Genomic DNA, 21,980 nt, shown 5'->3' with positions numbered 1-21,980 from the left:
GATGTCTAAATCATACCGATACATGGGTGCTTCCTGCTGCTGCGTTTTCCCAACATAGAAGACATCAGATTCAAGCCCTTGGGAGCAAATTAATTGCTGGATGAATGCCATCTTTACCAGGAAAAGCAAAGTTGGCAAAAAGGCCACAGCTTTACCACTCATCATAGGGATTTTTCACAGAACAATTATATCTCGGTGTTCGAGACAACAGGGTTGGTTGTTTTCATATAGAAAACCAGCCTATAGTTTCATTTTTAAGCCATAGAGAAGGGGTGAAAAAATTGTCCTTTGGCAAACACGCACACAAAAGAGAATATGGGACCAGATCTTCAGGTAGCATAAATCAGCTGCGGCGAAGGAGCGACACTGATTTACATCAGCTAAGTGTCAGACTCTAAATCACCGCTGACACGCTGTTGAAAAACAAGCATTTCCAAGAACCAGAGCTACAGCTGAGCAATTTCTTTTACTAAACCATGATTCTTTTCTACTCCCCCTTTCCATTCAAATGTGTATAGAAGTGCTCCTTTGTGCTTTGAGGTTTTGTTGCTGCTGTTGCTTTTCATAATGCCCGATTCCTTCTCAGGGCTTTTTTTTTTTTTTTCTTCCCCTGCTTTCCTTGTAATGAAAAGCACAGTAAAATGAAGTGCCTTTCGCCTTCCGTCCACCCCAGGTTTTTGTGGCAGTTCATTAAGAGGGAGCTGCGGGCTCTCACCGCGGTCTCTGGACGCAGTTCAATACTGTGTGTATTCTTGGGCTGAGATTTACGTCCTACATCCAAAAAAGCCCCTTAAATCAAGCAGCCCGTTAGCATCTTCTCTGGCTCTGGGTGCCTGGGAGATAAAACGCCTGCGTGCTAATAGTCAATTCATCACTGAGCTTAAAGAGGAATAGCCTTCGCTTGTGTGTGAACATTCTCTGCCGAATGGGTGTGTTTGAGCCTCTCTATTTATTGCTTTATTTACTTATTTAAGTTTGGGTTCGTGTTTCACAATGATGCTTCGGCAGCTTTAGGCTTAAGCCTCCTCCCATGCAGAGCAGCATATGGCTTTGCTGCAAATGCAGCCCTGGCCCATATGCTGGACTTAAAAATCTGACAGCGCCAACTTACAGAAGTTTCGTGGTACATATGTCAATACCGACTTGCATAAAAATGCAAGGATCGTGAGCTTTTAATGTGTTTCCCGAAGGCAAATACAAAAATTTCTGAGAGTCACGCTTCCTTTATGTAAACACTTGCAGCAAATTTATTTCGTGACAGGTTATAGCCCCACAGTCCCCCGGCGGCAACGCCACCCGTGGGGGTGCTCCACCACCTCCTGCGTCGCGGCCGTGCCGCTGCGAGCGGGTGGGGCTCCCACCGCACCTGAGGCGGGGGCGAGGGCCCTTCGGCCGCAGCGATTGCCCTGGTTTCGTGCGGTGAATCCGGCTCGTCCCCGCAGGTGTGGAAATGCAGCACTCGACAATTCTTTCTCCCCAGGGTAACCCCGCCGCAGGATTATGCCCAGAGTATTTCTAGCCCGGCGCAGGCTCCGAGCCGCCTGCGGGGAGCGGTGCCGTCCCGCCGCGGGGGTTTCAGCAGGCTTTGCTCTGCAGGGCCCTGCCCGCGCAGGGCTCCCCGCCGCCCCGCGGGGCCGGGCGGCTGCAGTGCCGGCGGCGCCGCGCGGTGCCCGCCTGGCAGGGAGCCCAGCGCGACCAGCAGCTCCAGCGCCCGTTCGTCCCGCCGCCTGGAAAAAAAGGGGAGGAGAGGGGACACTTTCAGGTCTGAAGTGCTGCCTGTGGCCTGACGGCAAGGGTGGGAGCGGGGGGGGAGGACGGAGCTGAATGCCAACACCGGTTTGTGATTTCGGCTGCGGCCGTAACGTTTGCTGTGAGTGGGATGCCGTGGTCCACAGGGACGGCGGTTGAGATCAAGGTGCCTTGAAGCCAGGGGAGGTGAAGCGGCACCACCTTCTCCAGACACCAATAGCTGCTGCTTTTTCTCCTCTGCTCGTTTAAAAGGCTGTGGCTTGTCTTTCCTTTCCCAAAGGGCAGCTGACAGCTCTCTCTCCACTAACTTTCTCACCTCTGGCCAAGACAGAGAGACAAAAGTCTCCTAACGTCGTGGAGGTGTCTTGAAAAGTCTGTCCATCCCTTTGGAGATGGGTCATTTCAAGGCTTTTTCATTACAGTACAGACGGAGTTGTCAGGAGCGTTCGATACTATGGATTATGGTGGCGCTCCTGAATGATGGGAATGCTTGATGGCTGTCATTTACTGTCGTTTTTTATTTACTCAACTGGCCTTCATGCCTGGCTCGGGCACTTTATTAATCCAGACAGCAGAAATGGATATGTGTGCTCTTACTTAGTGCTGGCTGGAAGGCTGGGTTTCCCATCTGCTGAAACATTATTCTTAAAAAACTGGGTTTGGTCTCAAATGAGCTTTGAAAATAAAAATTTGTTTTATTTCCCATGAGCTGGAAGTCTGTGTGTCCCTACTGTTGCTAAAAGTAGGGAGCACAGGGGCCAGCCAGTTTGGTGGGCTGCTGTGGGGCCAGGTCCTGAGCTTTCTGTGCTCCTCATCTAAGGCAGATTCCTTGGATTTGGAGACTACTGAAAGAACCTGAGATTTTTAAAGAAAGCCACTTTGGAGTCACTGAAACAATGCTTTCAACTTCAGCTTCCTAAACCATCTACCCAGCTCTGCTCTTTCTTCTTATCTCATCACAGCTTTGCTTTTCCAGTGGTGAGACCCTAGTATGAGCACACAGTTGAAGGCCTGGAGCTCTGTCTGGTGGAACTGCTCTGAAGATGGATTTTTCTGCCAGCTTCAAGTGCTGAGATTTGGATTTTTTTATCATCATGAATCAGGACACAAATATCCAGAAACAATGGTGAAATTTTTTGGAAACAAAAGAGCATGTTACAAGGTCAGCTTTTTTTGCTACCCATTCGATTTTTTAGGCTAGTATATAAAGTAATAAAACAGAAATAAAAGCCTGTCACTTTGGAAAAACACTTTTTTTTCTCCCTCGAAATAGATAGTTCTCCTTAGTTAAAATGCTTCCCTGTTTGACGGGAAAAAGATCTGGCAATGTGGCAACTTTTTACTAGCAGCATTTTTGGCGTCACGTTGCTTGAGCACCACTTTCCCGTCGCTTAGCCTGACCCCACCTTCCCTCCCTGCCTGTCGAGGTTTGTGCTCTCACCCTTGTAGCAGGCATCCTTAGCGGGATGCCGCACACACCCCGGAGAGTCGCCATCCCAAGGATGTCACCCGCCAGTCAGTGAGGACCAGGTGACGATCTCATTTCCAGCAACGAACTGCATCCGTAGAGCACGGCAGGCAGGCAGGCAGAGCCCACCCCATGGTGGGCAATGCAGGGAGCTGGGCTTTGCCACGGTGCTGCCACCACAGCCCAGCTGAGCTCTTTCCACCATGTCAGTAAGTCTCCAGCTATTAAACACATTCTTGTTTCCACTAATTTAATTATAATAATCACCTGCACTGTCTCTTGCAGGGCTGCTTAGAACGGCGTAGCAACAAAAGCAAGGCGAAGAAGGCGGCTCGATTGATGCATGTGTGCAAAGAGCTGGTGGTTAACCACGTAGAGGAGAAAACCCCCGTGCCCTTGCTGCCCTTTTCCCTCCCCTGCTATGGGTGCACGCCGGGCTCTTACCTCGGCGCTTAGTCTGCTCGCAGGCAGGGCCTCCGTAACCTGGTCGACACTGGCAGAAACACGTGTCTCCCACCAAAACGGGTTCACCGTTGTTCTGGCACGGTCCGCAGCGGCAGGCGTTGAACTCCAACAAGTAATCGTCCAAGGCCTGTTTCAGGTTTTGCCGTTTGGTTTCCATGTCACCAAGGTTGCTCCTGCGGAGAATTTCGTGGATGGGCTGCAGCTGCATGGGATGGAGATGAATAACATGGAGACAGTTTCAGCTGGGCATCAAGTGAGATGCTACCACGCCGCAGTCAGAGCGCTGTGACATTGCTGTATAAACTCAGGGCTTAGAAAAAACTCATTTGTCTTCCTTGACAGCTCCATGTACATCATGCAAAAACGTAACCACGACTGATGGGCTCCAGTGAGAAACCATCGTTCCAAAACCCTCCTCATCTTAGAGGTTTGTGCGGGATTGGCTTTTCCGGACATGCGTTGGAGTTTCAGTCTGGATTCAAATGATAAATTAAAACACTGCAGTAAGCCCATTTTTTTGACTGATTTCTTAGAGCTGTGAATATCTCATAGATTCTTGCATGCTTTTTGCCTTTTTGAACCAAAATGTTTTGGTCAGAGCTTTGGACAGTGGGTGTCATCAAAGCTTAATGCCAGCCTACTGCTAACGGTGACCAGATTGTGAACCATCCAGTAAATGCTGACTGTGGAGAATTTTACCTACCTACATTTTGCCCTTTCATGCAGCAAAATAATGTTGTGCCATCTACAGCTTTAAGAATATAACATGCTCATAATATTTCCAGTAGCAAAATTCGGTTCTTATATACCATTCAGCAAAAATAGCCCATCATGGGCAACTGTAATTATAACTTGCTTTCTCCATTGAGCCTAAATGAAAGTGGTCGGATGAGCCAAAGAGCTGCAGGTTTATGCACTGGTGGTAGCATTCAACCTCCTGAAACGCTCCAAGTGGATCACTGGGGTGTTTAAGGTATTAAACTGTGTTTAGAAAATGGTTCCCTGAAAAATCTCAGCCCTTTTCACCAGTAACAAAAATTCAACTGAATATTAAGGCTAAAAGCCCAAGGCTCATCTGAGGACACATATTTGTATTTGTCCATCCATGCATCTGTGCAAATGCTGTATGTTCTGGCTGGGAATTGGTGGAAACTGGTCCCAGAGAAGAGCTGGACAGCATCGCATTGCACAAGGTGCAGTGAGAGCGATTCGTGGGGAGGATCAGCTGGGCTTTGGGAAGAGCTCTTAGACAAATTTGCACAAGCCTGTTTAACAAACGAGAGGGAGCTGCAGATAAGAGCTGCTGAAGTGGACATGAGCACTTATCAGCAGCTCTGGTTGCACAGCGACTGCTGAGCTCCGGAGCAGCCAACAGAGAGGTCAGCGTCTGGTTTACTGGAAAACTGCAATAAATTTTGCCCAGAATTGATGGGAACTTGTGCAGAAGGGTGAACAACCTGCAGCATGCGTTCAGCTAGAACTGAAAGCGCTTCTACTTTATCAGGGCTCTCTGCCACCAGGGTGCTGCCCAGGAAGGTTTGCAGATTCCCTCTTGCCCTGCCAACAACGCAGCTGCTTCCCCATTCCACCTTCCCTTCTCCCACCCTCTGTCAGAGCCGGGAGCGGCTGTGCTTCCAGATGAAGGTGGGATGGCTGGAAGGGGCCGCATGTCCCTGCCGTGACCGAGGTCTTTCCCCCACGCCCTGCAGTTGCGCTCCTGGCGCAGACCGGTGATGGTAGCACCTCAGGGTGGATGTGGTACTCCTGGCCACAGCCGAGGAGTGTGCCCAGCTCCTCACACCCCTCCAGTCTCTGGCCCTGAGTTATTTGTAGGATTGCTCTTCTCTCTTCTTTTCCATCCACTTGCACCCTTCTCCTCCCTGTCTCTGGAGCCCTGTAGGATGCTTCAGTGATCCTTCCATTTTGTGGGGCATCCAATAAAACAAGAGGGAGGAGGAGAACTTGGCCAATTTTTACGTCCACAGACCCTCTTTGTGGAGCATGGAGAGAAATAGGAGCCACCTGACAAAGCAGCCAGGAGCCCTCTGCTCCAAAAACTCTTGGAAGCACCTCTAGCAATACCCACCATGGTCTGCAGAGGTTAGGCATAGCCACTGCAGCTCTGAGGCAGGTGAAAAGTGGGGGGGGGGGGGGGGTGTGTGTGTCTATGCAGAGCCTTTGCTGGCGGGCAAGACTCCTTCCCCAGCCCCCTGCGAGTCCCCTGCTTATACAGGAGGGCAGACAGCATCAGGGAGAATAATAGGGATGAATGCAACCGCAGAGAGCCATTCATCGGGAAGCTGTTTGGGGACACATCAAAAACTTAACTCGGCACTAATCCAGCATTAAGCTCCTTGTCCGTCTCCCTGCGGATGCGGTCGGTGGGAGATGTACTCCCCATTGTGAAATGAATAAGAGGTTACCAGTTCAGTGGCCCATTACATTTAATCTTGTTCTGTGATGGGATCACAATAAAAATACGAAATGATCTGCTCGACTACACTTTCATTCCTTATAGCGGCAGAGTTTCTTCAACTGCAGAAAAGCCTTACCTCAAAATCAATAACAGCAGGATTATATTTTAATGACCTTCCCCAGTGACGATACATATTGCCATCCCAACTGTTTAAGAGTCCTCCGCTGTAACTGGCATCTCCACCTCTAATCCGGGGAATAATATCTTCCACAATTGCACTGTTGCTCTCAGCATCTGAAAAGTTGAATTACACCCATATTATTTAGTTACCGTTTCCACACATACACTAGAAACTGCTTAATGGAGGTGAGATCAATCATGCAAGAGGCTATCAGTGAGCAGCAGTGATGCTGCCTCCTGAAATCGATGGGAGCTCGGCGTTCCCCGCTTGCGGGGTGAGCCCTGCCACGTTACCACAAGAAGTTGAGCATCACAAATGCTCTAAGCTGGTAAGACCTTAAGTGCCTGCAAGCCTCCAGCCTTTGTTTCTAGTTAGCACATGGGTGGCAGATCATGCTGTATAGAGCTGGTTATGTACAAACCTGGGGCTTCCTAGCTCCTTTGAGTACTTTTTATAATCAGTTTTGACTTCTGTAATAGTTGCCATGTTGTCCTTGTCATCCATGCCCAGTCTGTCTTGGCTATAGGGACTGCAGCCTTCCAGCCAGCCCACTGCCTCTATTTAGATGTGTTTCTATTCCAGGTGTTGCTACCTTAATTCCTGCTCTTTCAAGAGCAATCAGTACTCAGTCAGTGGAGACTTGGACCCAAAGTCACTTTGGTCCCATGACTGGGCCTTAGCCGTGGCTGGGGATGGCACCAGCGCTCCCTTCTTTGTACCCTTGTGTGACCCTACTTGAATCTCCATGCCCAAGTGACCAAAAGAAGTGACACAAGATGACATCTGCCCTGCTATCGTACCAGTTTTCAGAAATCCTTTCTTTGCGCAGTCAGAGGATGACACAGATGCTTCCAAACGCAGTTTACTCTCACTGTCTGTAAGGCCCATTGACCAGCCAACACAGGCACTTACTTCTTCAGCGCTAATGTCTGCAAAACAGAAAGGAAACCAGTAAAATCTGTGACTCAGGGTGGAAGGATGTTCATTTTCCTACTTGTTTTTTTCCTATCGATGAAGAAAATATTCAGTTTGCATGGCCTGTTTTTCAAAGTCAAGAGCTATTCCAGGCGGAGGACAGCCTTTAGTCTTGCAGTGGCAAAGCCGACGTTTTATTTGGCTTATATCGGGCCTTATTGTATCGAGCTTATCACATAATAGGTGAAAAGGGAAATGTCCTGACTGTAATATTGTTCCCTTACAAAGTATTAGAAGAAAATAAAAAATCTTAACACAAGGTTTCAGGCATGTATTTCCTCATTTGGCCTATTTACTTAAAAAGAAAACTTTTTTTTTTTTTCTTTTAACAGGCTAACTAATAACTAGGGTAAAGCCGGGAAGAGCAGCTGAAATCAATAGATCCTCGCTAATTTTCCCAAACCCAGGATCTGACCCGTGCGTTAGCAGCTTAGGTAGCACCTTGCGAAAGGTGTGTTTGCTGAGAGTTGCCAAAGCCTTACTGCTGGCTGCTGCCGCCGGTGCCTCCGCATACATCATGAAAATACGTAACTGGAGACCTGTGAAGCGACTGCAGAGGGGAGAAGTGAACTAATGAGGTGGTTTCACCAAGGTAAGCAATGCGCATATTTCATACAGCCTGGTTTTATGTACACACGTCAGTGTGCTGCAAATATAAGGCTGTCTTCTGTAGTAGTCAAAAAAAATCCATTGATTTCAATAAATACGGGTATTGTAAGTAATAGGTAACTTTTCTATTGCCCTTTTTGTCAGAGGACCTTAAAGTGTTTTACAAAGCAGCCCAGCGATCAATACCACGGTATTGAAAGGGAGGCACAGAGGTCGGCGGGATTTGTGCATTGTGGCTTAATGGTCTGAAGATCAAACCTCCTGCCAAGCCCCAGCCCAGAGCGTTGTCTGCTGAACTGCTTCACGCCAGCACGGGGGAGCAGTGTCTTGTCTTGCTCGTGTTTAAAATACTGGTAGAATGCCCAGAGCTCTGGCTTTGCTGCCATCAAAGGCTCGCTGGAGCCGCGCGGGGCTCGTTGGCTTGGAGGCTCCCAACCGGCAGAGGTGCTCAGCACCCAAAGAAAGGGGCTCTGCGCCCTAGATTCAAATTGGTGAGAGCTGAAGCATGCTCAAGACTTCAGGGGGAATTACATCCCATTGCAAAACTGGGCCCTTGAGAAAGATTAAATGTGTAGCACTCAATTACTTGTACTAAACTGTTCAACAGTTGTAAACACAGTGGGTAAAGTTCATTCACCCAAAGCAACATGAGTGATTGCTTATCTTGGTGTTGGAGTGCCATAAAATTAAACTTGAGGAACGCCCTGATTAATTGATTTACCATGGTTCCTGTTGAGTAATTACGTTCAGTGAGGGTCTGTCAATACAATTCGCTATTGGTTCCAGCAAGATCGGGTCTTGATAAATGAAAAGTGGTTATCATTGCACAAGTGTGGTCATAGAAAATATTGGCACTTGAGGGGGGAGCCTTGATAGGTTTTTTTATATGATATAATTTGCAATAGTTAAATGTGCTCGAGTGATAAGATTTACTGATGCATTTTGAATTAATCAGAATATATGAAGACTCTTTCTAATTTACTCTGCGCATAATGTTTCTCCCATAAATGTTCTTGTAATGTGTGAACACATTATACTGTTTTCTGCTAAATAATAGAACCATAACAATCTATTTTAAAAACAAGTAATGAAAAATATTGATGGCAGAGCAACAAGGGACCTTGTTCTGACATACGTATTTATTTCACTCATGACCACATCCATACAAGTCCTTGCAGCCTGGAAGCTAGAAACAGGTCTGGCAGCAAAACTGCAGTCCTAAGCTCTGCACTGGTGAGTTGTGGTCCATTCCTGGGTATCCAGACCCAGAAGGGATCTTTCAAAATTCAGGTTTCCTAGAAGGCTTAAAGTCCAGCTCATGCCTATGCCTAGCTGGATGCTCAGCGACCGCCCAAGCTGTCCCTGATTTAAGGAGGACTCAGCCTAGGGATCTTTTTCCTGAGCATGTGCTTTAGTCACTGGTCCATAAAAAAGGAGTGTTTTCTCCTCCAGAGCATTTAACCCATAGCTTCATGGGCCAGGTGGGCTCTTAGGATGCGGTGGTTGATCTAAGCCCTATGGGGACTCAGCAGAACATCTCCAGCCATCTGCAGAGCTTCAAACTCATCTTTTGAAGCTCTAATTTAGAGTGCTTATATCCTGATCTTGACCATTCCTCAGGGGAGGCAGATAATCCTCTTGCAAACATAGCCTTCAAGCATGGCTGTGATCACCATCAGAAAAATCAGGTTTTTTACTAAATGCTTTGAGATGGTGTCATATCAGCCACTGCAGGTGGGTCCTTCTGGGTCTGTGTCATGTGAAGTAGAGCACTGCTGACTTGGTAAATGTGGACTTTCTAGCAGAGTCTGGGTTAGATGAAAATTACAGAAGCGTGCTACGTTAGAATGAAAACTACATCTCTACTGGGGCACATTTTTGTCTTTTGCTGAACTTCAACATCCTTCTTTCCTAAAATAAGCCATCTCATAGCAGTAAATCTCCTCCTTACATACACAGCAAGCACAAGATAAAGCAAAATAATAGCATCACTCCACATGGTCTTGATTCATTTTTCCTCTGAAATTGGCAGTCTGTTTCATGAAGACTTGTTTGCCAAGACTTTGTTCACTTTCACATCACTCACTCTTCAAAGTGAATAAATGATTTGAAGAGGCGTCATGTTTCCAAACACTACTAGTTCAGGAACTTGATGAAAATTCTCTCAATCGATAATTTCTTGTGGAAATCTTGTTAACACTCAGTATGGAGTGCATAGTTATCCTAGTGCTGCCAGTACCAAACCATGTCAGACCAGAGGCAGAATTTGGGGCAGAACCATGGAAATTAATGGAATAAATGGAATTACAGCAGTTTGCACCAACTGCAGCAATTTGCACCTATTGTCCAAGATCACAATTTTCTTTTGCATAAATGTCCAGCCTGGAGTTACCAAGGCAGCGTTACCCTCAGCAGAGCAGAGTGATGGTCCTTAGAGAAGTGGGATCTATTACATTGCTGACACCTTTGCAAAAGTTGACAATCATCTGGTTAGTGTACTAAAGTACCATATTATTGTTCTGCATCTTATGTTTTCGATTAGGAAAAATGTTATGTTCTGGCTTGCCAGTAATAGCTATTCTTGCACTCTAGACATCTGCAGTGGATATTTCATGTAACTCAGATTTAGAGGTACGGCTCTCCAGCCTCAAACGCTCTAATTTGTTGAGAACTGGAGCTACCAGAAGTCTGTTAGTCTTCAGATATGACACTAACCAGAGTGAAGTGGCAGAGGTATTGCCAAGTGCAATGCATTATTTCCATTTACAGAAAATTGAAACCCTCACTATTAGAAGGCTGAGACACGAGTGGGCTATCTTTACTCTGGATAAATTTGCAGTTCTTGAGCATTCATGAGAATGGCTAGAACAAAGACTATAAGAAATAGAAGTTTAGAGAAGTCTAACAAGCAACACTGAAAGAAAGGGCGGAAAAGATGCTCAGGTTCCTTCCCAAGCTACCAAAATCTCACACAGATTCTTCCGAAATTAGATCAGGAAGCACATTTTGTGACACTCAAACTTATCCCCTGCTATGTGACCAGTAGTGAATCCATATTGTGAACAACGTGTGGATACCGCAACGCCACTGGGCATTTTCGGGCTTGCGATGAGTATGTGTGTATCATATGGTGAGGCATGCCAGCCAGCTCGGCAAAGAAGGGCCGATGACACGCACCCGCCCAGGGCCCAGGGACATGATGGTTGCGGGGAGCAGCCAGAGCCAGATGAATTACTCTGGTGGACTGGACCTACCCCATGGTCTCCAGCTTGGAAGTGCCCCGTTTAAAGCAGAAAGTTGTGAACAGAGAGTTTCTAGTGGTGTTCTAACCTTTTCTTCTCATTTCCTCTTTGTTAATGACAAGGATGTACTCAAAGACACCTCCCATAGTGCCGGATGTCATGAAATGGGTGCCGTAGTCATTGATGAATTTGGCATACATGCCATAGTTGTAGGTGTCTGGAAGCTCCTGCAGGGACAGCAACACATCTTCATCCAAAATGATGTTGTCCCTTCTCATCTTGAAACGGGCCGTCTGCACTTTCGTCACACCCCTAATGAATCCAACCTCCTGCAGGTAAAGAAAACAGGAGTTGCCACTCAACATTCATTTAAAGAAAAAAAAAAAAGTAATTTCTAGTCTTTAGGCTTGCAGAGGAAAGCCTGAATCTTTGACTGTCAGTGGATGTTAAAGGCATGAAAACCAGCCCAAGTTTAAATTAAGTCAGTGGTAATCCTTTTTCAGGGAGTGTCTCTTGTGTGGTTGTAATGAGGTGGAGGGCAGAGCCATGGGTTGGATGCTATGGGGTTTTTTTTACTGATGTGTGAATATGATCAGAATCAGGGTCCACATGATTCCCCTCCATCCTCCATTTCTGCTATTTCTTTTTTCTAGTTTCCTTTCCATACTGTTTATTACATCCTGGTTTTTTCACAGCCTTGACCACTGATGCAGGACAAGTGTTCATGGCAAACCTAGTCCAGGCCAGCAGTGGGGGGATGCCCAGGCCAGGAAGGTGCTGACGGGGAGGGGATATCCTGGATATACCACCAGATCCATGACGACTCCTCTTCTAGATTAGCCATTGTCACAGACAAAGCTCCAGTGCAGCCAGAACAGCCCTTTAAATGATTCCTCCAATAATTGATCATTGTTTAGCTGCAAACATCATGTGAGCCTAGACAAGGGCACAGTAAATACTATAATGGTGCCAATTTCCAACAGCTTTTAAGGGCATTTCAACTCAGAACACCATCAAAGTAATTCTTCTTTATTGTTTTCTGTCAGCAGCCAGGAGAGAAGTGGAGACAGGGCATGGTAAATGTGGGAAATACCAGCACTCATGTTATTAGATTGGAAAGAGGTCGTCACAGCTACTGCATGATGTAAACTCACTCTGAGAAATACACCCTATTATCAGGTACTCTTCTTTCAGTGCGGTATTTTAACCACTCATAAAAAGTAGTGTATTTCCCCATCATAAGGCAGCTTGTGTTAGTTTGAACAAGATATATCTGCTGCTGGAGATCATTCCCTGAGGACAACCGTTTTGATCAACATGTTGATATTTCTTCCCACCTCATGATCACTCTAAGCATTTTTTTATTTATGTGCCTAATGTAGCCATGAAACAGGATGGGGTGAGATGACATGTGTTGCGGTACTTCGTAATTCAATTTTATTCCCACTCCTTGTTTGCTAAAACATAACAAGAACAACAAACAGGATTACTAACGATCATACATTTGCAATTACATGAACAAATTAAGGTACAACTACTATGTGTTAAAAATGCAATCGAGAGAATAAACTGACGTAAGTTAGAGCCAGACCATGCGATGCACAGATGACATGACTGGAGAATATGCATCATTGATTTTTTTTTTTTTTTTTTTTTTTTACCTTTGCAGTATATTGCGTGAAATTCTTCAGGGATCCTTTGCCACCTGATAAAGTGAAGCCCAAGTCTAATTGGAAAGCTGATTCTCCCGGCCCAATTCCAATGGTAAAGCCTTTTGTTCTGGATTTATCACTTCTAAGGGCATCAAGCAGATCCTTTGAATCATCGTAAAACTCAAAAGTGAATCCAGAATCAGCATGAGCCTAAAGTGAAAGGAGCAAACATTAATTTTTCAGGTACTTCCCTTCTTTTTTAATCCCTATTTCTCTAAGGAGCTGATGGTGTCTCTGTTGAAGCCCATGATGCTCCAGACAGCACTGACGCTGACTTCAGTCAATGTGGAATAAAGAATTTAGCCACGTGCTGTTTCACTTGGAAATATATGATAAATGCAAATGAAGCCATGCATTTTGCTTCGTCCATCTCCAGGCAGGGGAAAGGTTTGTGTTTAGCTACTCAAAGCAGTACCATTACAGGCAGAGCTGGAAATGGTGCCTATTAAGCTAGCTTGACACTTCCCAGTATAAAACCCTCCTTCCAGTTCCTTACAGGTCTGCCAAATCCTAATGATTTGGAGTGAATTTTTTCTCTCCAGCCTGCTTCTGGATGAGTTTATTTAGGAAAAAAAATCAATAGCGGTGATCCAGCCACTTGCGATGGCAACGCTAGAAAACATTGTTTTGCCCGTGTTTTGGAGAAGTGACCTTTTCCTTGACAGCTCTACTTTGCCGGCATGTGGAATTGAGCAGCCTTGCTGAATCCGGGCTGTTTCATTTGGCATCTGTATAAAAAGCTGGCTAAATTACCAACACTGGAAAAAAAACTATCTCACATAGTCATCAGTGACTTCCTAGACGCCAGCAGGTAGAAGCTCCTAAGTCAAGATGCATGTGGGGCATGCTCCATGCCTGACCATGGTGCAGACGTCCTTCCATTGCTAGCAGCAGATAAAGAGGAGAAGCAAATGTGCCCTGTGGTGAGACTGTCTGGGTTCATAATTGGGGACTAAGGGCCACAGGAGAGTCTGCTTGCTGGGAGGACATGAAAGCCACTCGCATTGAGCCAGTGGCTGTAATACTCCCCTGGAATGATGTGTGTTTCATTCTTTCATTGCCAAAAGCATGGCATATGTTTAACAGTGTGACCAGGACACTTACGACGTGGGAGACCCAGATTGAATGCCTGCACTTAGTTCAGTCTCCAGCACCAGGTGTGACCCCCCCCAGAGTATAGATGTTGTGACACATGGTGATGGCTTTCAGGATCTTGGTCTCGCTCAGGATTTGGATTTATGTCCCTTGTAGCCATGACATAGACTTAAATCACTTTCAAAGATTGAACTGGTATGATTGTTCTCATTTTACACATAGCCAACTTCATCCCTAGGGAGGCAGGTGGCTTGCACAACCTCTACAGCTCATTAATAGCAGAATTTAGAGAAGACCCATTTCTCTTGGCTCTGCCTAGGCCAGAGGAAGCAGCGGGGATGCCTGGGTGACAAAGCACGTTAGTTCCTTGATGTGCTATAAAACAGCATTTATTTCAGCGACTGCTTGTTGTCTTGGGGAAGGCTGGAGAAAGGTACCTTGAAAGACAACCTATAGTGAATGATAAAATGTACATAATATATTTATAAGAAGTTTGGCTTTTAGCTGGGAAAACATTGCTAAATCTGACCACCCAAAGTACGTACTAGGAATTGGTATATGTGGAAGTTGTAAGGTTTGCGGAAATACTTCTCATCGTCCCCATAGTAGAGATGTTCACATGCAGCGTCGTACTTCAGCTCCCGCCACTCTCCGTTGTAGACATACTCACAGTGGCCTCCAAAAAAATTAGGATCATATATGTACTGGCTCTCTTCCTGTGTTAGGATATTGTATCTTGGAAAGAAATAGCATTCAGAAAGTTATCCGTAGCTCCCGTTTTATTTCCCAAACAGTCTCTATCACTGTTGCTGTTCTCCTGACACTATACGTTATCCATCTGCCTCTGACTTTGAATTTGGATAGGACCTAAAATATAAGGTTTGAGTCTGTTCTTCTTGCTCTCTCCTTCCCAAAGCTAACAGGAGACAAACAGCCATTTTATTTCCCAGACATTGGTTTGGACTCATATACTAGCGATGGGAGAAATCAGTTATTGTCCAGTCCAGCCCGGTGAGTACAGTTATGAAAGTCCCTAAGTCCTAGAATTCCGCCAGGTCCCCAGTGAGTCTGTCACAGCCTAGTGCATCTCACTATCACAAAGTGTTGCCTGGCATTCCCTGTAATGGTTTTCTATTTTAATTTCATCTCCTTCCTTTAATGGTCCCATTTCTCAGGGGAGTTAGCACCCTCCCTAGACTGGCAGTCTGCTTGTGCTTTGCCAAGTCTCTCGCTTATTATTTCCTTACACCTCTTTCTTCCTGCTCTCCAGCCATCACAGCTGCTGCCCTCTGAAATCCCGCCCGTTACTTAATATTCCCTGTAATTCTGTGGCCCAAAATGAAAGCATTATTCAAACTAGACAGCAGGGTTGCTCCTCACAACAGGGAATCATCTTTAAGACTAAGATAGTAAATGCTGTTGCTTTTGTGTCTTCTGTGGGAGAAACACATCAGAGAGCAGTATTAAATGGAGTGCTTGGTGAAAATCAATATACGTCTTGAAAAAACTTTTGATGGACTCTCTCAGGCCCTGGGCCAGAGAGACATGTATGTCATAGAATCCAGGGAGAGTTGGATCTAGCTGATGGGAAAAGTTATCTACTGGCTGACTACATTCTCATACTGTAGCCCATGTTCTCCAAGTGAAACCGCACAACATCTTGGTTAAAACACAAGACTTAAAACAAGAAAGTCACAACAGACAATTTGCCTTTCAAGTTGTTCTGGATACCTCTTTTGCATGTATCACCTAACCAAAATTTGGAACTGAAGAGGGTAAGACTTTTTCATGGGTAAGAGTATTTATCCTTGCATATATTCAGAGGGAGCTCAGGCTGTCTGCCTTGAATCTGTGCTCTGAAGTCCAAAATCCTGGAGTTAAGTCTTCACCTTAAGGATGAAAGCAACCAGGGTGCTGCATCTCCAGAGTTTTCTGTTTGCTTTAATATATTGCTTTTATCAACTGGAGAAAGCTGTAAGATAACTAGGATGTATTTTTACATGAGTATAAAGAGGACATCACAAGTACAGAGTGGCTGGGAGAGGCCAAGGTCCGATAGTAAATCCAAGACAGAATTTGAAATAAAAGCTGAGATGAGCCCTCCTGCCTCCCTCATTGCTACCCACAGCTGGGTGGGATAGTTCTGGGTTTTGTACAGCACCCTATCAGTTGATGCAGCAACGCTATTACTAAGGCAGAGCAATATGAAAAGCTGAATCCAGTTTTGGTTGTGGCAGTAGCAGCTATTAGTTAATGACTTACCCTTGGGCTGCTTTTTCAGACCCTGGGATTGGGAACAGATGTTCACAAGGGCTTTCAATATCTTCATCCTCACAGTTATCCTCATCAGACCCATCTCTGCAGTCTGGCTCTCCATTGCACACAAGATGCTGTTTAATACAGCGACCTAAAGTGCACAGGTACAGGTGATCGCTTCTCTACCCTTCAGAAAACATTTTTGGCAGCTTGCACTGATTATGTTGGTTTCCACTCCTATCTCAGGGCCACAAGAAACTCACGCTGTGTTAAAAAGAGCTCTTCCACTGGCATCTTGCTTTTCCCAGCATCATGGGGGGACATTTTCCTTTGCAACCTGGAGCGAGCACAGCTCAGTCCGAGCCAGCCGCTCCCTCGGGCTCCCATGGGATGGGAATCGAGTAGAGGTCACCTCACTGGCCTGATTTCACTATCTACAATCATGCTTTTTGAAGGGAGCTACAGGAAGCAATAAATTCTCCACTTGGCTTAGGGAAGTCAACTCTGTCTGGTTAAAGTGCATTTTTGCCTCTTCCCATCGCAGGAGGTATTTGAGGAGTTTACTGCAATAATTATAGCTCAAGAATGGATGTTTGCAGGAAGGGCAACTTGAAAGTGCTTTTGCTTCTGGGAGTAAAGAGAAAGCCTTGACATGACGTTCGTGGCAGGAGGGAACTGGAACCGCTGCGCTTGTCTAAATGGAGCGATGATGACCTGCTCCAGTTGATGAGCTGGTCACGGATCTGGTGCGTATTTCTAAATTTCGACAGGATTTTCATTAAATGCACAAGATGGGAGTTTGAGCCATTTGTGTAAAAACAAAAATCTGTCAAGGCTAGTCAAACTTTCAGAGAACAGCCGTATTATAACCCCATCCTCAGAGCTGGGGATGGCTAAAAATAAATAAATCACCCCAACAGATTGCTAGTTGGATTCATGACTGAATTGTGTCTTCTGCAGGGGGAGAAAGTGGTGCGTTGTGGGAGCGTTGGTGCTCATGGAGGGGAGCGTGAGCATGCAGCACAGCAGTTGGAGCAGAATATTTCTATTCTCCTTGTTCCACTGAAAAGTTAACCTTTTCCATGTCCCACAGCCTTCTTTTCTATACAAATCTAAGCGTAACATGGATGGATTTCTGTAAAAGTGGGGGAAGAGCAAAGATGGGGAAATTTCCTGCTTTCTCTTGCACCAGTTCACCATCCCGCTGGCTGGGCTGAACGTGTTTTGGCAAAGTTCTGCCCATGGCAGGGGATTGAAATCATCCCGGGTCTGTCCAGCCAGGACCGAAACCTCTTTGGCAGGAGTTTGTGCCCGATTCACTCACCTGTTTCCTCACACCGAAAGTCCTTCCCGCAGCTGGGGGGTCCAGTGCAGGTCGTCTCGGCACGGCAAGCTTGCTCGCCCCAGAGGTGCCCTGCGCATCGCCGCCCCGCGAACGCCGCCGGCTGCGCCAGCCTCCGGTACCGGTGCTGGACCGCGTGAGAGAGAAAAACACCGACACCTAACTTGCGTCTCCCAGAGACATCACCTCCGCAGGCTATACAGCAATTAAAGCCATCACTTCTATCTATATTGCTATTTTTCTCTGTAGTCCACAGGCTTTGCACATGATAAACGGAGGAGAGTCGGCAGAGAGGTGGGAGCTCAGGAGAGTTGCTTGGAGTTCGTGTAAGTGAATCTGGCGGGGGGGCTGGAATGACTGTTATTAAAAATCTCTTCCCTGTTTTATACCTTGGAAATAATACGGAATTTTTCCAGTTACACATGCTTTGTCCTGAAATGTAACAGGCTCAGATGGACACAAACATTAATTATAACACTGCAACATTTCTGATGGATTATTAATGAGAATTGCTGCTCTTTAAACTAGGAAAGGAAAAAAAAAAGGAAAGAGAGAAGAGACAAATAATTTACTGATTATAAGCACAGCAACAAAAAATGCAGGGATAGAAACTCAGTAGAAAGCAAAATTATGTCAGGTATTTGAAAATAAATTCTTGAATTATGAAGACATATGTGAAATGATACAAAAAATTGAGAACAGGAGCTGATGAATGAAGGTTGCTTTTAATTTTCTTTTCATTGCAATATTTGCATTAAGAATCAGGGGATACTTAATTAAATCTGAGATAGAAAAAGAAGAAAGACTTGGGCAAATATTCTGGCCTGACTCTTCCACTATTTGCCTTGATTTTACATTTTGCTGTTCTGCTGCCTTAAACAAATTTATTCCCCAGTTTACACCAGGGTAAGAGCCTCTCTAGTAGAGGAGCATCTCCATCATATTTGGATGAGTTTACTGGATGCTTCAGAATGATGGATATCTATAATATATATAATTAATGTGTGTACATCCTCATCACAAACACATCTGAAGATAAATGAATACATTACAGTGGAGTCTTACTTTTTTCTCTTGGCAAGGAAAGCAATCCGTCCATTCTGACCACTGGCTCAGCTGACAGTCGACAGGAGCCGGAGAATTAACATCTCTGCTGCTTCTTCTAAGGAGGGGAAGAGATAGTGGTCTAAGATCTTTGAAGTTGTGTTTTAAGAATCGCTGGAGGCTAGCAGGGAGAAAACGATCCGTGTGTGTGTTTTTCCACCAGGAACCTATTTTGTAGGCAATGGGAAGCATTAGCTAGTGGTTGTACTACGCAAGATGCCTTGTCCGAGTATTCACCATCAGAATTGGTCAGGGGCAGCAGGTGCAGGACCTGAGGATTTTGTCTTGGGTTTAGTGCTCTCCCAAGAGATCCTAGCCCTTCCCAATAGGTAGATTGCAATAAAATATATGTACATCATATATATAGGATCAAACACTGAGTAAAGAAGGATTGTTGAGAAGAGAGAGGTTTTAGGGAAGGGCTTCTTTTTTGGCTTTCTTTCTCGGAAGCACATCACACACTCCAGGAGTTTGACACTTGGGCCTGCTCTGAAATCTATTAAATTCACTTTTTTTACACCGTTGTGAGCTCATGGTCAGTATTTTTCCTGAAAAGCATGAAATCAGGGTCTGACTCCCACAGACTTTGTGGAGTGGTGGGAATGGCTGCACCAACAATGCTGAGAAGGCAAGGTACAAAGCCATGTTGAGTGTGAGAATTTGTTGGTTGCCTATTTCTAAAAGGAAAAACATAAATTCTGAGAAGAGGAAAATAACCAAAGGAAGAACATAAAAGCACACAGTGGCAAGGGTACTGTATGATAACGGCCCTTGCATCAGACTCTCTGCACTGACTATCACTATACAACAGCAAGAAAACACCTCTTTTGCCTCCCAGCCCAGTTGTTATTGACCTCTATTTCTGTCCCTACTCCTACAGTTTTTATTTGTGTAATGCATTTCTTTGTCTCGAGGAGCAATCTGTGGCGTGCTGTATACAACTGTGCTTTTGCCACAGCCTTCGGAGCATTTTGAAAGGTTATTTTGAGACAAAACATTATTATTATTGTTGTTGTTATTATTAATTATTAATATTATTTTGGTGATTAACTAATGAGCAGTCTGTTTCACTTACGAGACTGCAGTCCAACGAGAAATACGGATAATTAGCAGAGCTACGGAGCACATTGGGAATTCATCAGAGGCTGTAGAAGAGAGACTTACTAAATGAAAGCCACAACAGCTCAGCAAGGGAGCCCATGGATGCAGATCTGTGTGTGAGATAAAAACCCACCGTGTCTCCAGGAAAACAAGAGGAGCCCGCAGACGAACATGGAGCTGGAGGACACGCTTGTAATGCTGCCTTTTTGCTCTGACAGGAGGATTTGTGGGCTGTATCCTTCAGCACTTCACAAAGTACTTAATTGGCTCACCTTCGATTGGATTTTACATTTACCTCTTCATTATTCTGCCTTGTTTGATAAGTTCATCAAACATCAAAAATCTCGTCTTTGTTCATTTTCAAAAGGGATTATCGGAATAAGCCTTCATAATTAAGTGTATCACTACCACTTTTTTTTTCCTTTCCGCCTTCTCCTTGTGTCCATGTTCCAATTATCACTGATACCTTTTTTTGATCCTTCTAAATCATATTTGCCTTCAGAACAAGCCTGAAATTAATAGCTGTAGAAAAAAAATCCAATGATTTTCCTATCATGACACTACAGCGTTAGAAAAAAAGTAACTTGTTTATTCCCTTCCTTCAAAGACTAAGTGACACTCATATAGGTTAATAATATTGTTCAGGGGAAAAACTTGGCAGTATGAGGATCTGGCTTGGATTGAAAATTGGGTTATTCACATGCACTTGTTACTTCACATTGTCAAATGCAAAATAATTATAATGAAAAAGAATATGAAAAATATTCACTCGTAAATCATCCTGTATAGGGAATTAATTTCAACTGCCCAAACACAGTATGGTAATTTTGGTAAGGAAGTTTAAGAAGGCTTAATAGTCATCTGTAAAAGAAAAACCATTGTGCAAACAGTTCCTATAAGAAGGAATTACGACGCCTAGCTTGGGTTTTGGACAACTGCCAGTATTTTTTTTTTTTTCCTGGTAGCTGTTTACAGAGAGCACAGTGTGCACATGCCTCAAGTCAGGACAAAATTGATGGGCTGACTGACTTGCCCATAATTTCTCTATGTAAAGCTGGGTTGGGGGGAATGGACTTACCTCTGGGAAGGCAACGTCTCGAGCTCCCTGTGTGCTGCAGCCGTGGCCTGACGTGTCGTTAAAGCCAGCGAGCATATAGACAGAATCAAAGGAGAAAGCTGAGACAGGCTCCACTGCATTGTTTTTCCATATGTATACGTTTGCTATAGATTAGCTGCAAACAAAACCTTTAGGCTTCAGAACGCTGTCGGACAAGCACTTCTAGAAGAAGCACGGAGCCCACCAGATTCCAAAACACTGCGGTAAATCATTGACAACAGCACAGATCAAATCACAAAGAATCAGGACACATCCTGGAGGCCTTTGCCCTTTTGGAAACAAATTCCCAGTTTTCTGGCAAGGGAATACATTAAACTGTGCAACTGTTTCCACATTAAAGTCAATCAAGTCCTACTGCAGCAGTGTGTTTCTCGTCCATCCTGCACCCTCCTTTTAATTTGAAGGAGGAAGAAACTCATTTTATTTCCCACAGTGACTTAACTGTAATTTTGGTGCATCTCGTTGCTGACTAGGGAAAAGCTTCCTAGTGCAGCAACTTGAAGATTATTATAAAATTGTCTTATGAGGAACATGTACCTTCCAGCTATGTCAAGGAAATGTCAATTCAGCTTCTTCCCATTGCCATTCCCCATAAGATAGTGTCCCATCTCCAAAGCTGATGTGAGTCATCACCTGGCTTTTGGACGGCCCTACACAGTCACTGCAACACGAGAATCTATATCTTTGTTTTCCAAAGTGATTTGGGGTGAGGAAGATGCTCCCTAAACCTGAAATTGTGTCTCACCCATACGCTGTGCAAACCCATCTGTTAGCAGTGGCTCTAATGCTTTTAGCTGGTTGGGATCTTAACACAGAAGTTGTGGATGTGCACAAGTATAAGAAAGCAATACCATGGAAAGCAAGAGTATCGTGTGTTATTTATTATTAAGATAATAGTCACAAGATGATAATATTTAGTTTTCATTTGTTGGAAGAAAGAAAAAATGGTCATTGGAAAGACACTTGGCCATAGCCAAGTTGCCCCATACCTGTTTCCTTGAGCTTGCACATAGCCTGCAAAATTCCCGCAAGGGGTCCTGCGCAGGCACAAAAAACCACAAGAAATCTGTAACTTCATTAGATATTAGCTTAAAAAAAAAAAGAGTAAGATGTCTATGGAGACTTTTGTGTTCAAACAAGGGTCTGTC

At 44.9% G+C, this 21,980-nt stretch overlaps 1 protein-coding gene across 1 annotated transcript; it reads right to left on the bottom strand.

The window, feature by feature from the left end:
• Positions 1–1,545: 1,545 nt before the first annotated feature.
• Positions 1,546–20,984, bottom strand: C8A (complement C8 alpha chain). The gene is made up of 11 exons (XM_082003219.1): positions 20,794–20,984; positions 18,576–18,672; positions 17,493–17,637; positions 16,175–16,319; positions 14,458–14,647; positions 12,767–12,967; positions 11,194–11,434; positions 7,080–7,208; positions 6,235–6,392; positions 3,662–3,884; positions 1,546–1,727 (listed from the first exon to the last, which is right to left on the bottom strand). The coding sequence occupies exons 1-11, from the start codon at positions 20,910–20,912 to the stop codon at positions 1,576–1,578; spliced, it is 1,800 nt and encodes a 599-aa protein (XP_081859345.1). The 5' UTR covers positions 20,913–20,984; the 3' UTR covers positions 1,546–1,575.
• Positions 20,985–21,980: the final 996 nt, after the last annotated feature.

The sequence above is a fragment of the Phaethon aethereus genome (assembly GCF_964289735.1).
Source record: "Phaethon aethereus genome assembly, chromosome: 8".
In the NCBI taxonomy this organism is placed as follows: Eukaryota; Metazoa; Chordata; class Aves; order Phaethontiformes; family Phaethontidae; genus Phaethon; species Phaethon aethereus.
This window is presented reverse-complemented; position numbering and strand designations above follow the sequence as displayed.

Bases quoted from the DNA above. Each gene is read 5' to 3' on its own strand.
- C8A (XM_082003219.1), bottom strand. From the start codon at position 20,912: ATGCAGTGGAGCCTGTCTCAGCTTTCTCCTTTGATTCTGTCTATATGC. The intron at 18,673-20,793 runs GTAAGTCCATTC...TCCCCTCCTTAG, and splicing joins GAGACGTTGCCTTCCCAGAG to AAGAAGCAGCAGAGATGTTA. The intron at 6,393-7,079 runs GTACGATAGCAG...TCAACTTTTCAG, and splicing joins GAAAGGATTTCTGAAAACTG to ATGCTGAGAGCAACAGTGCA.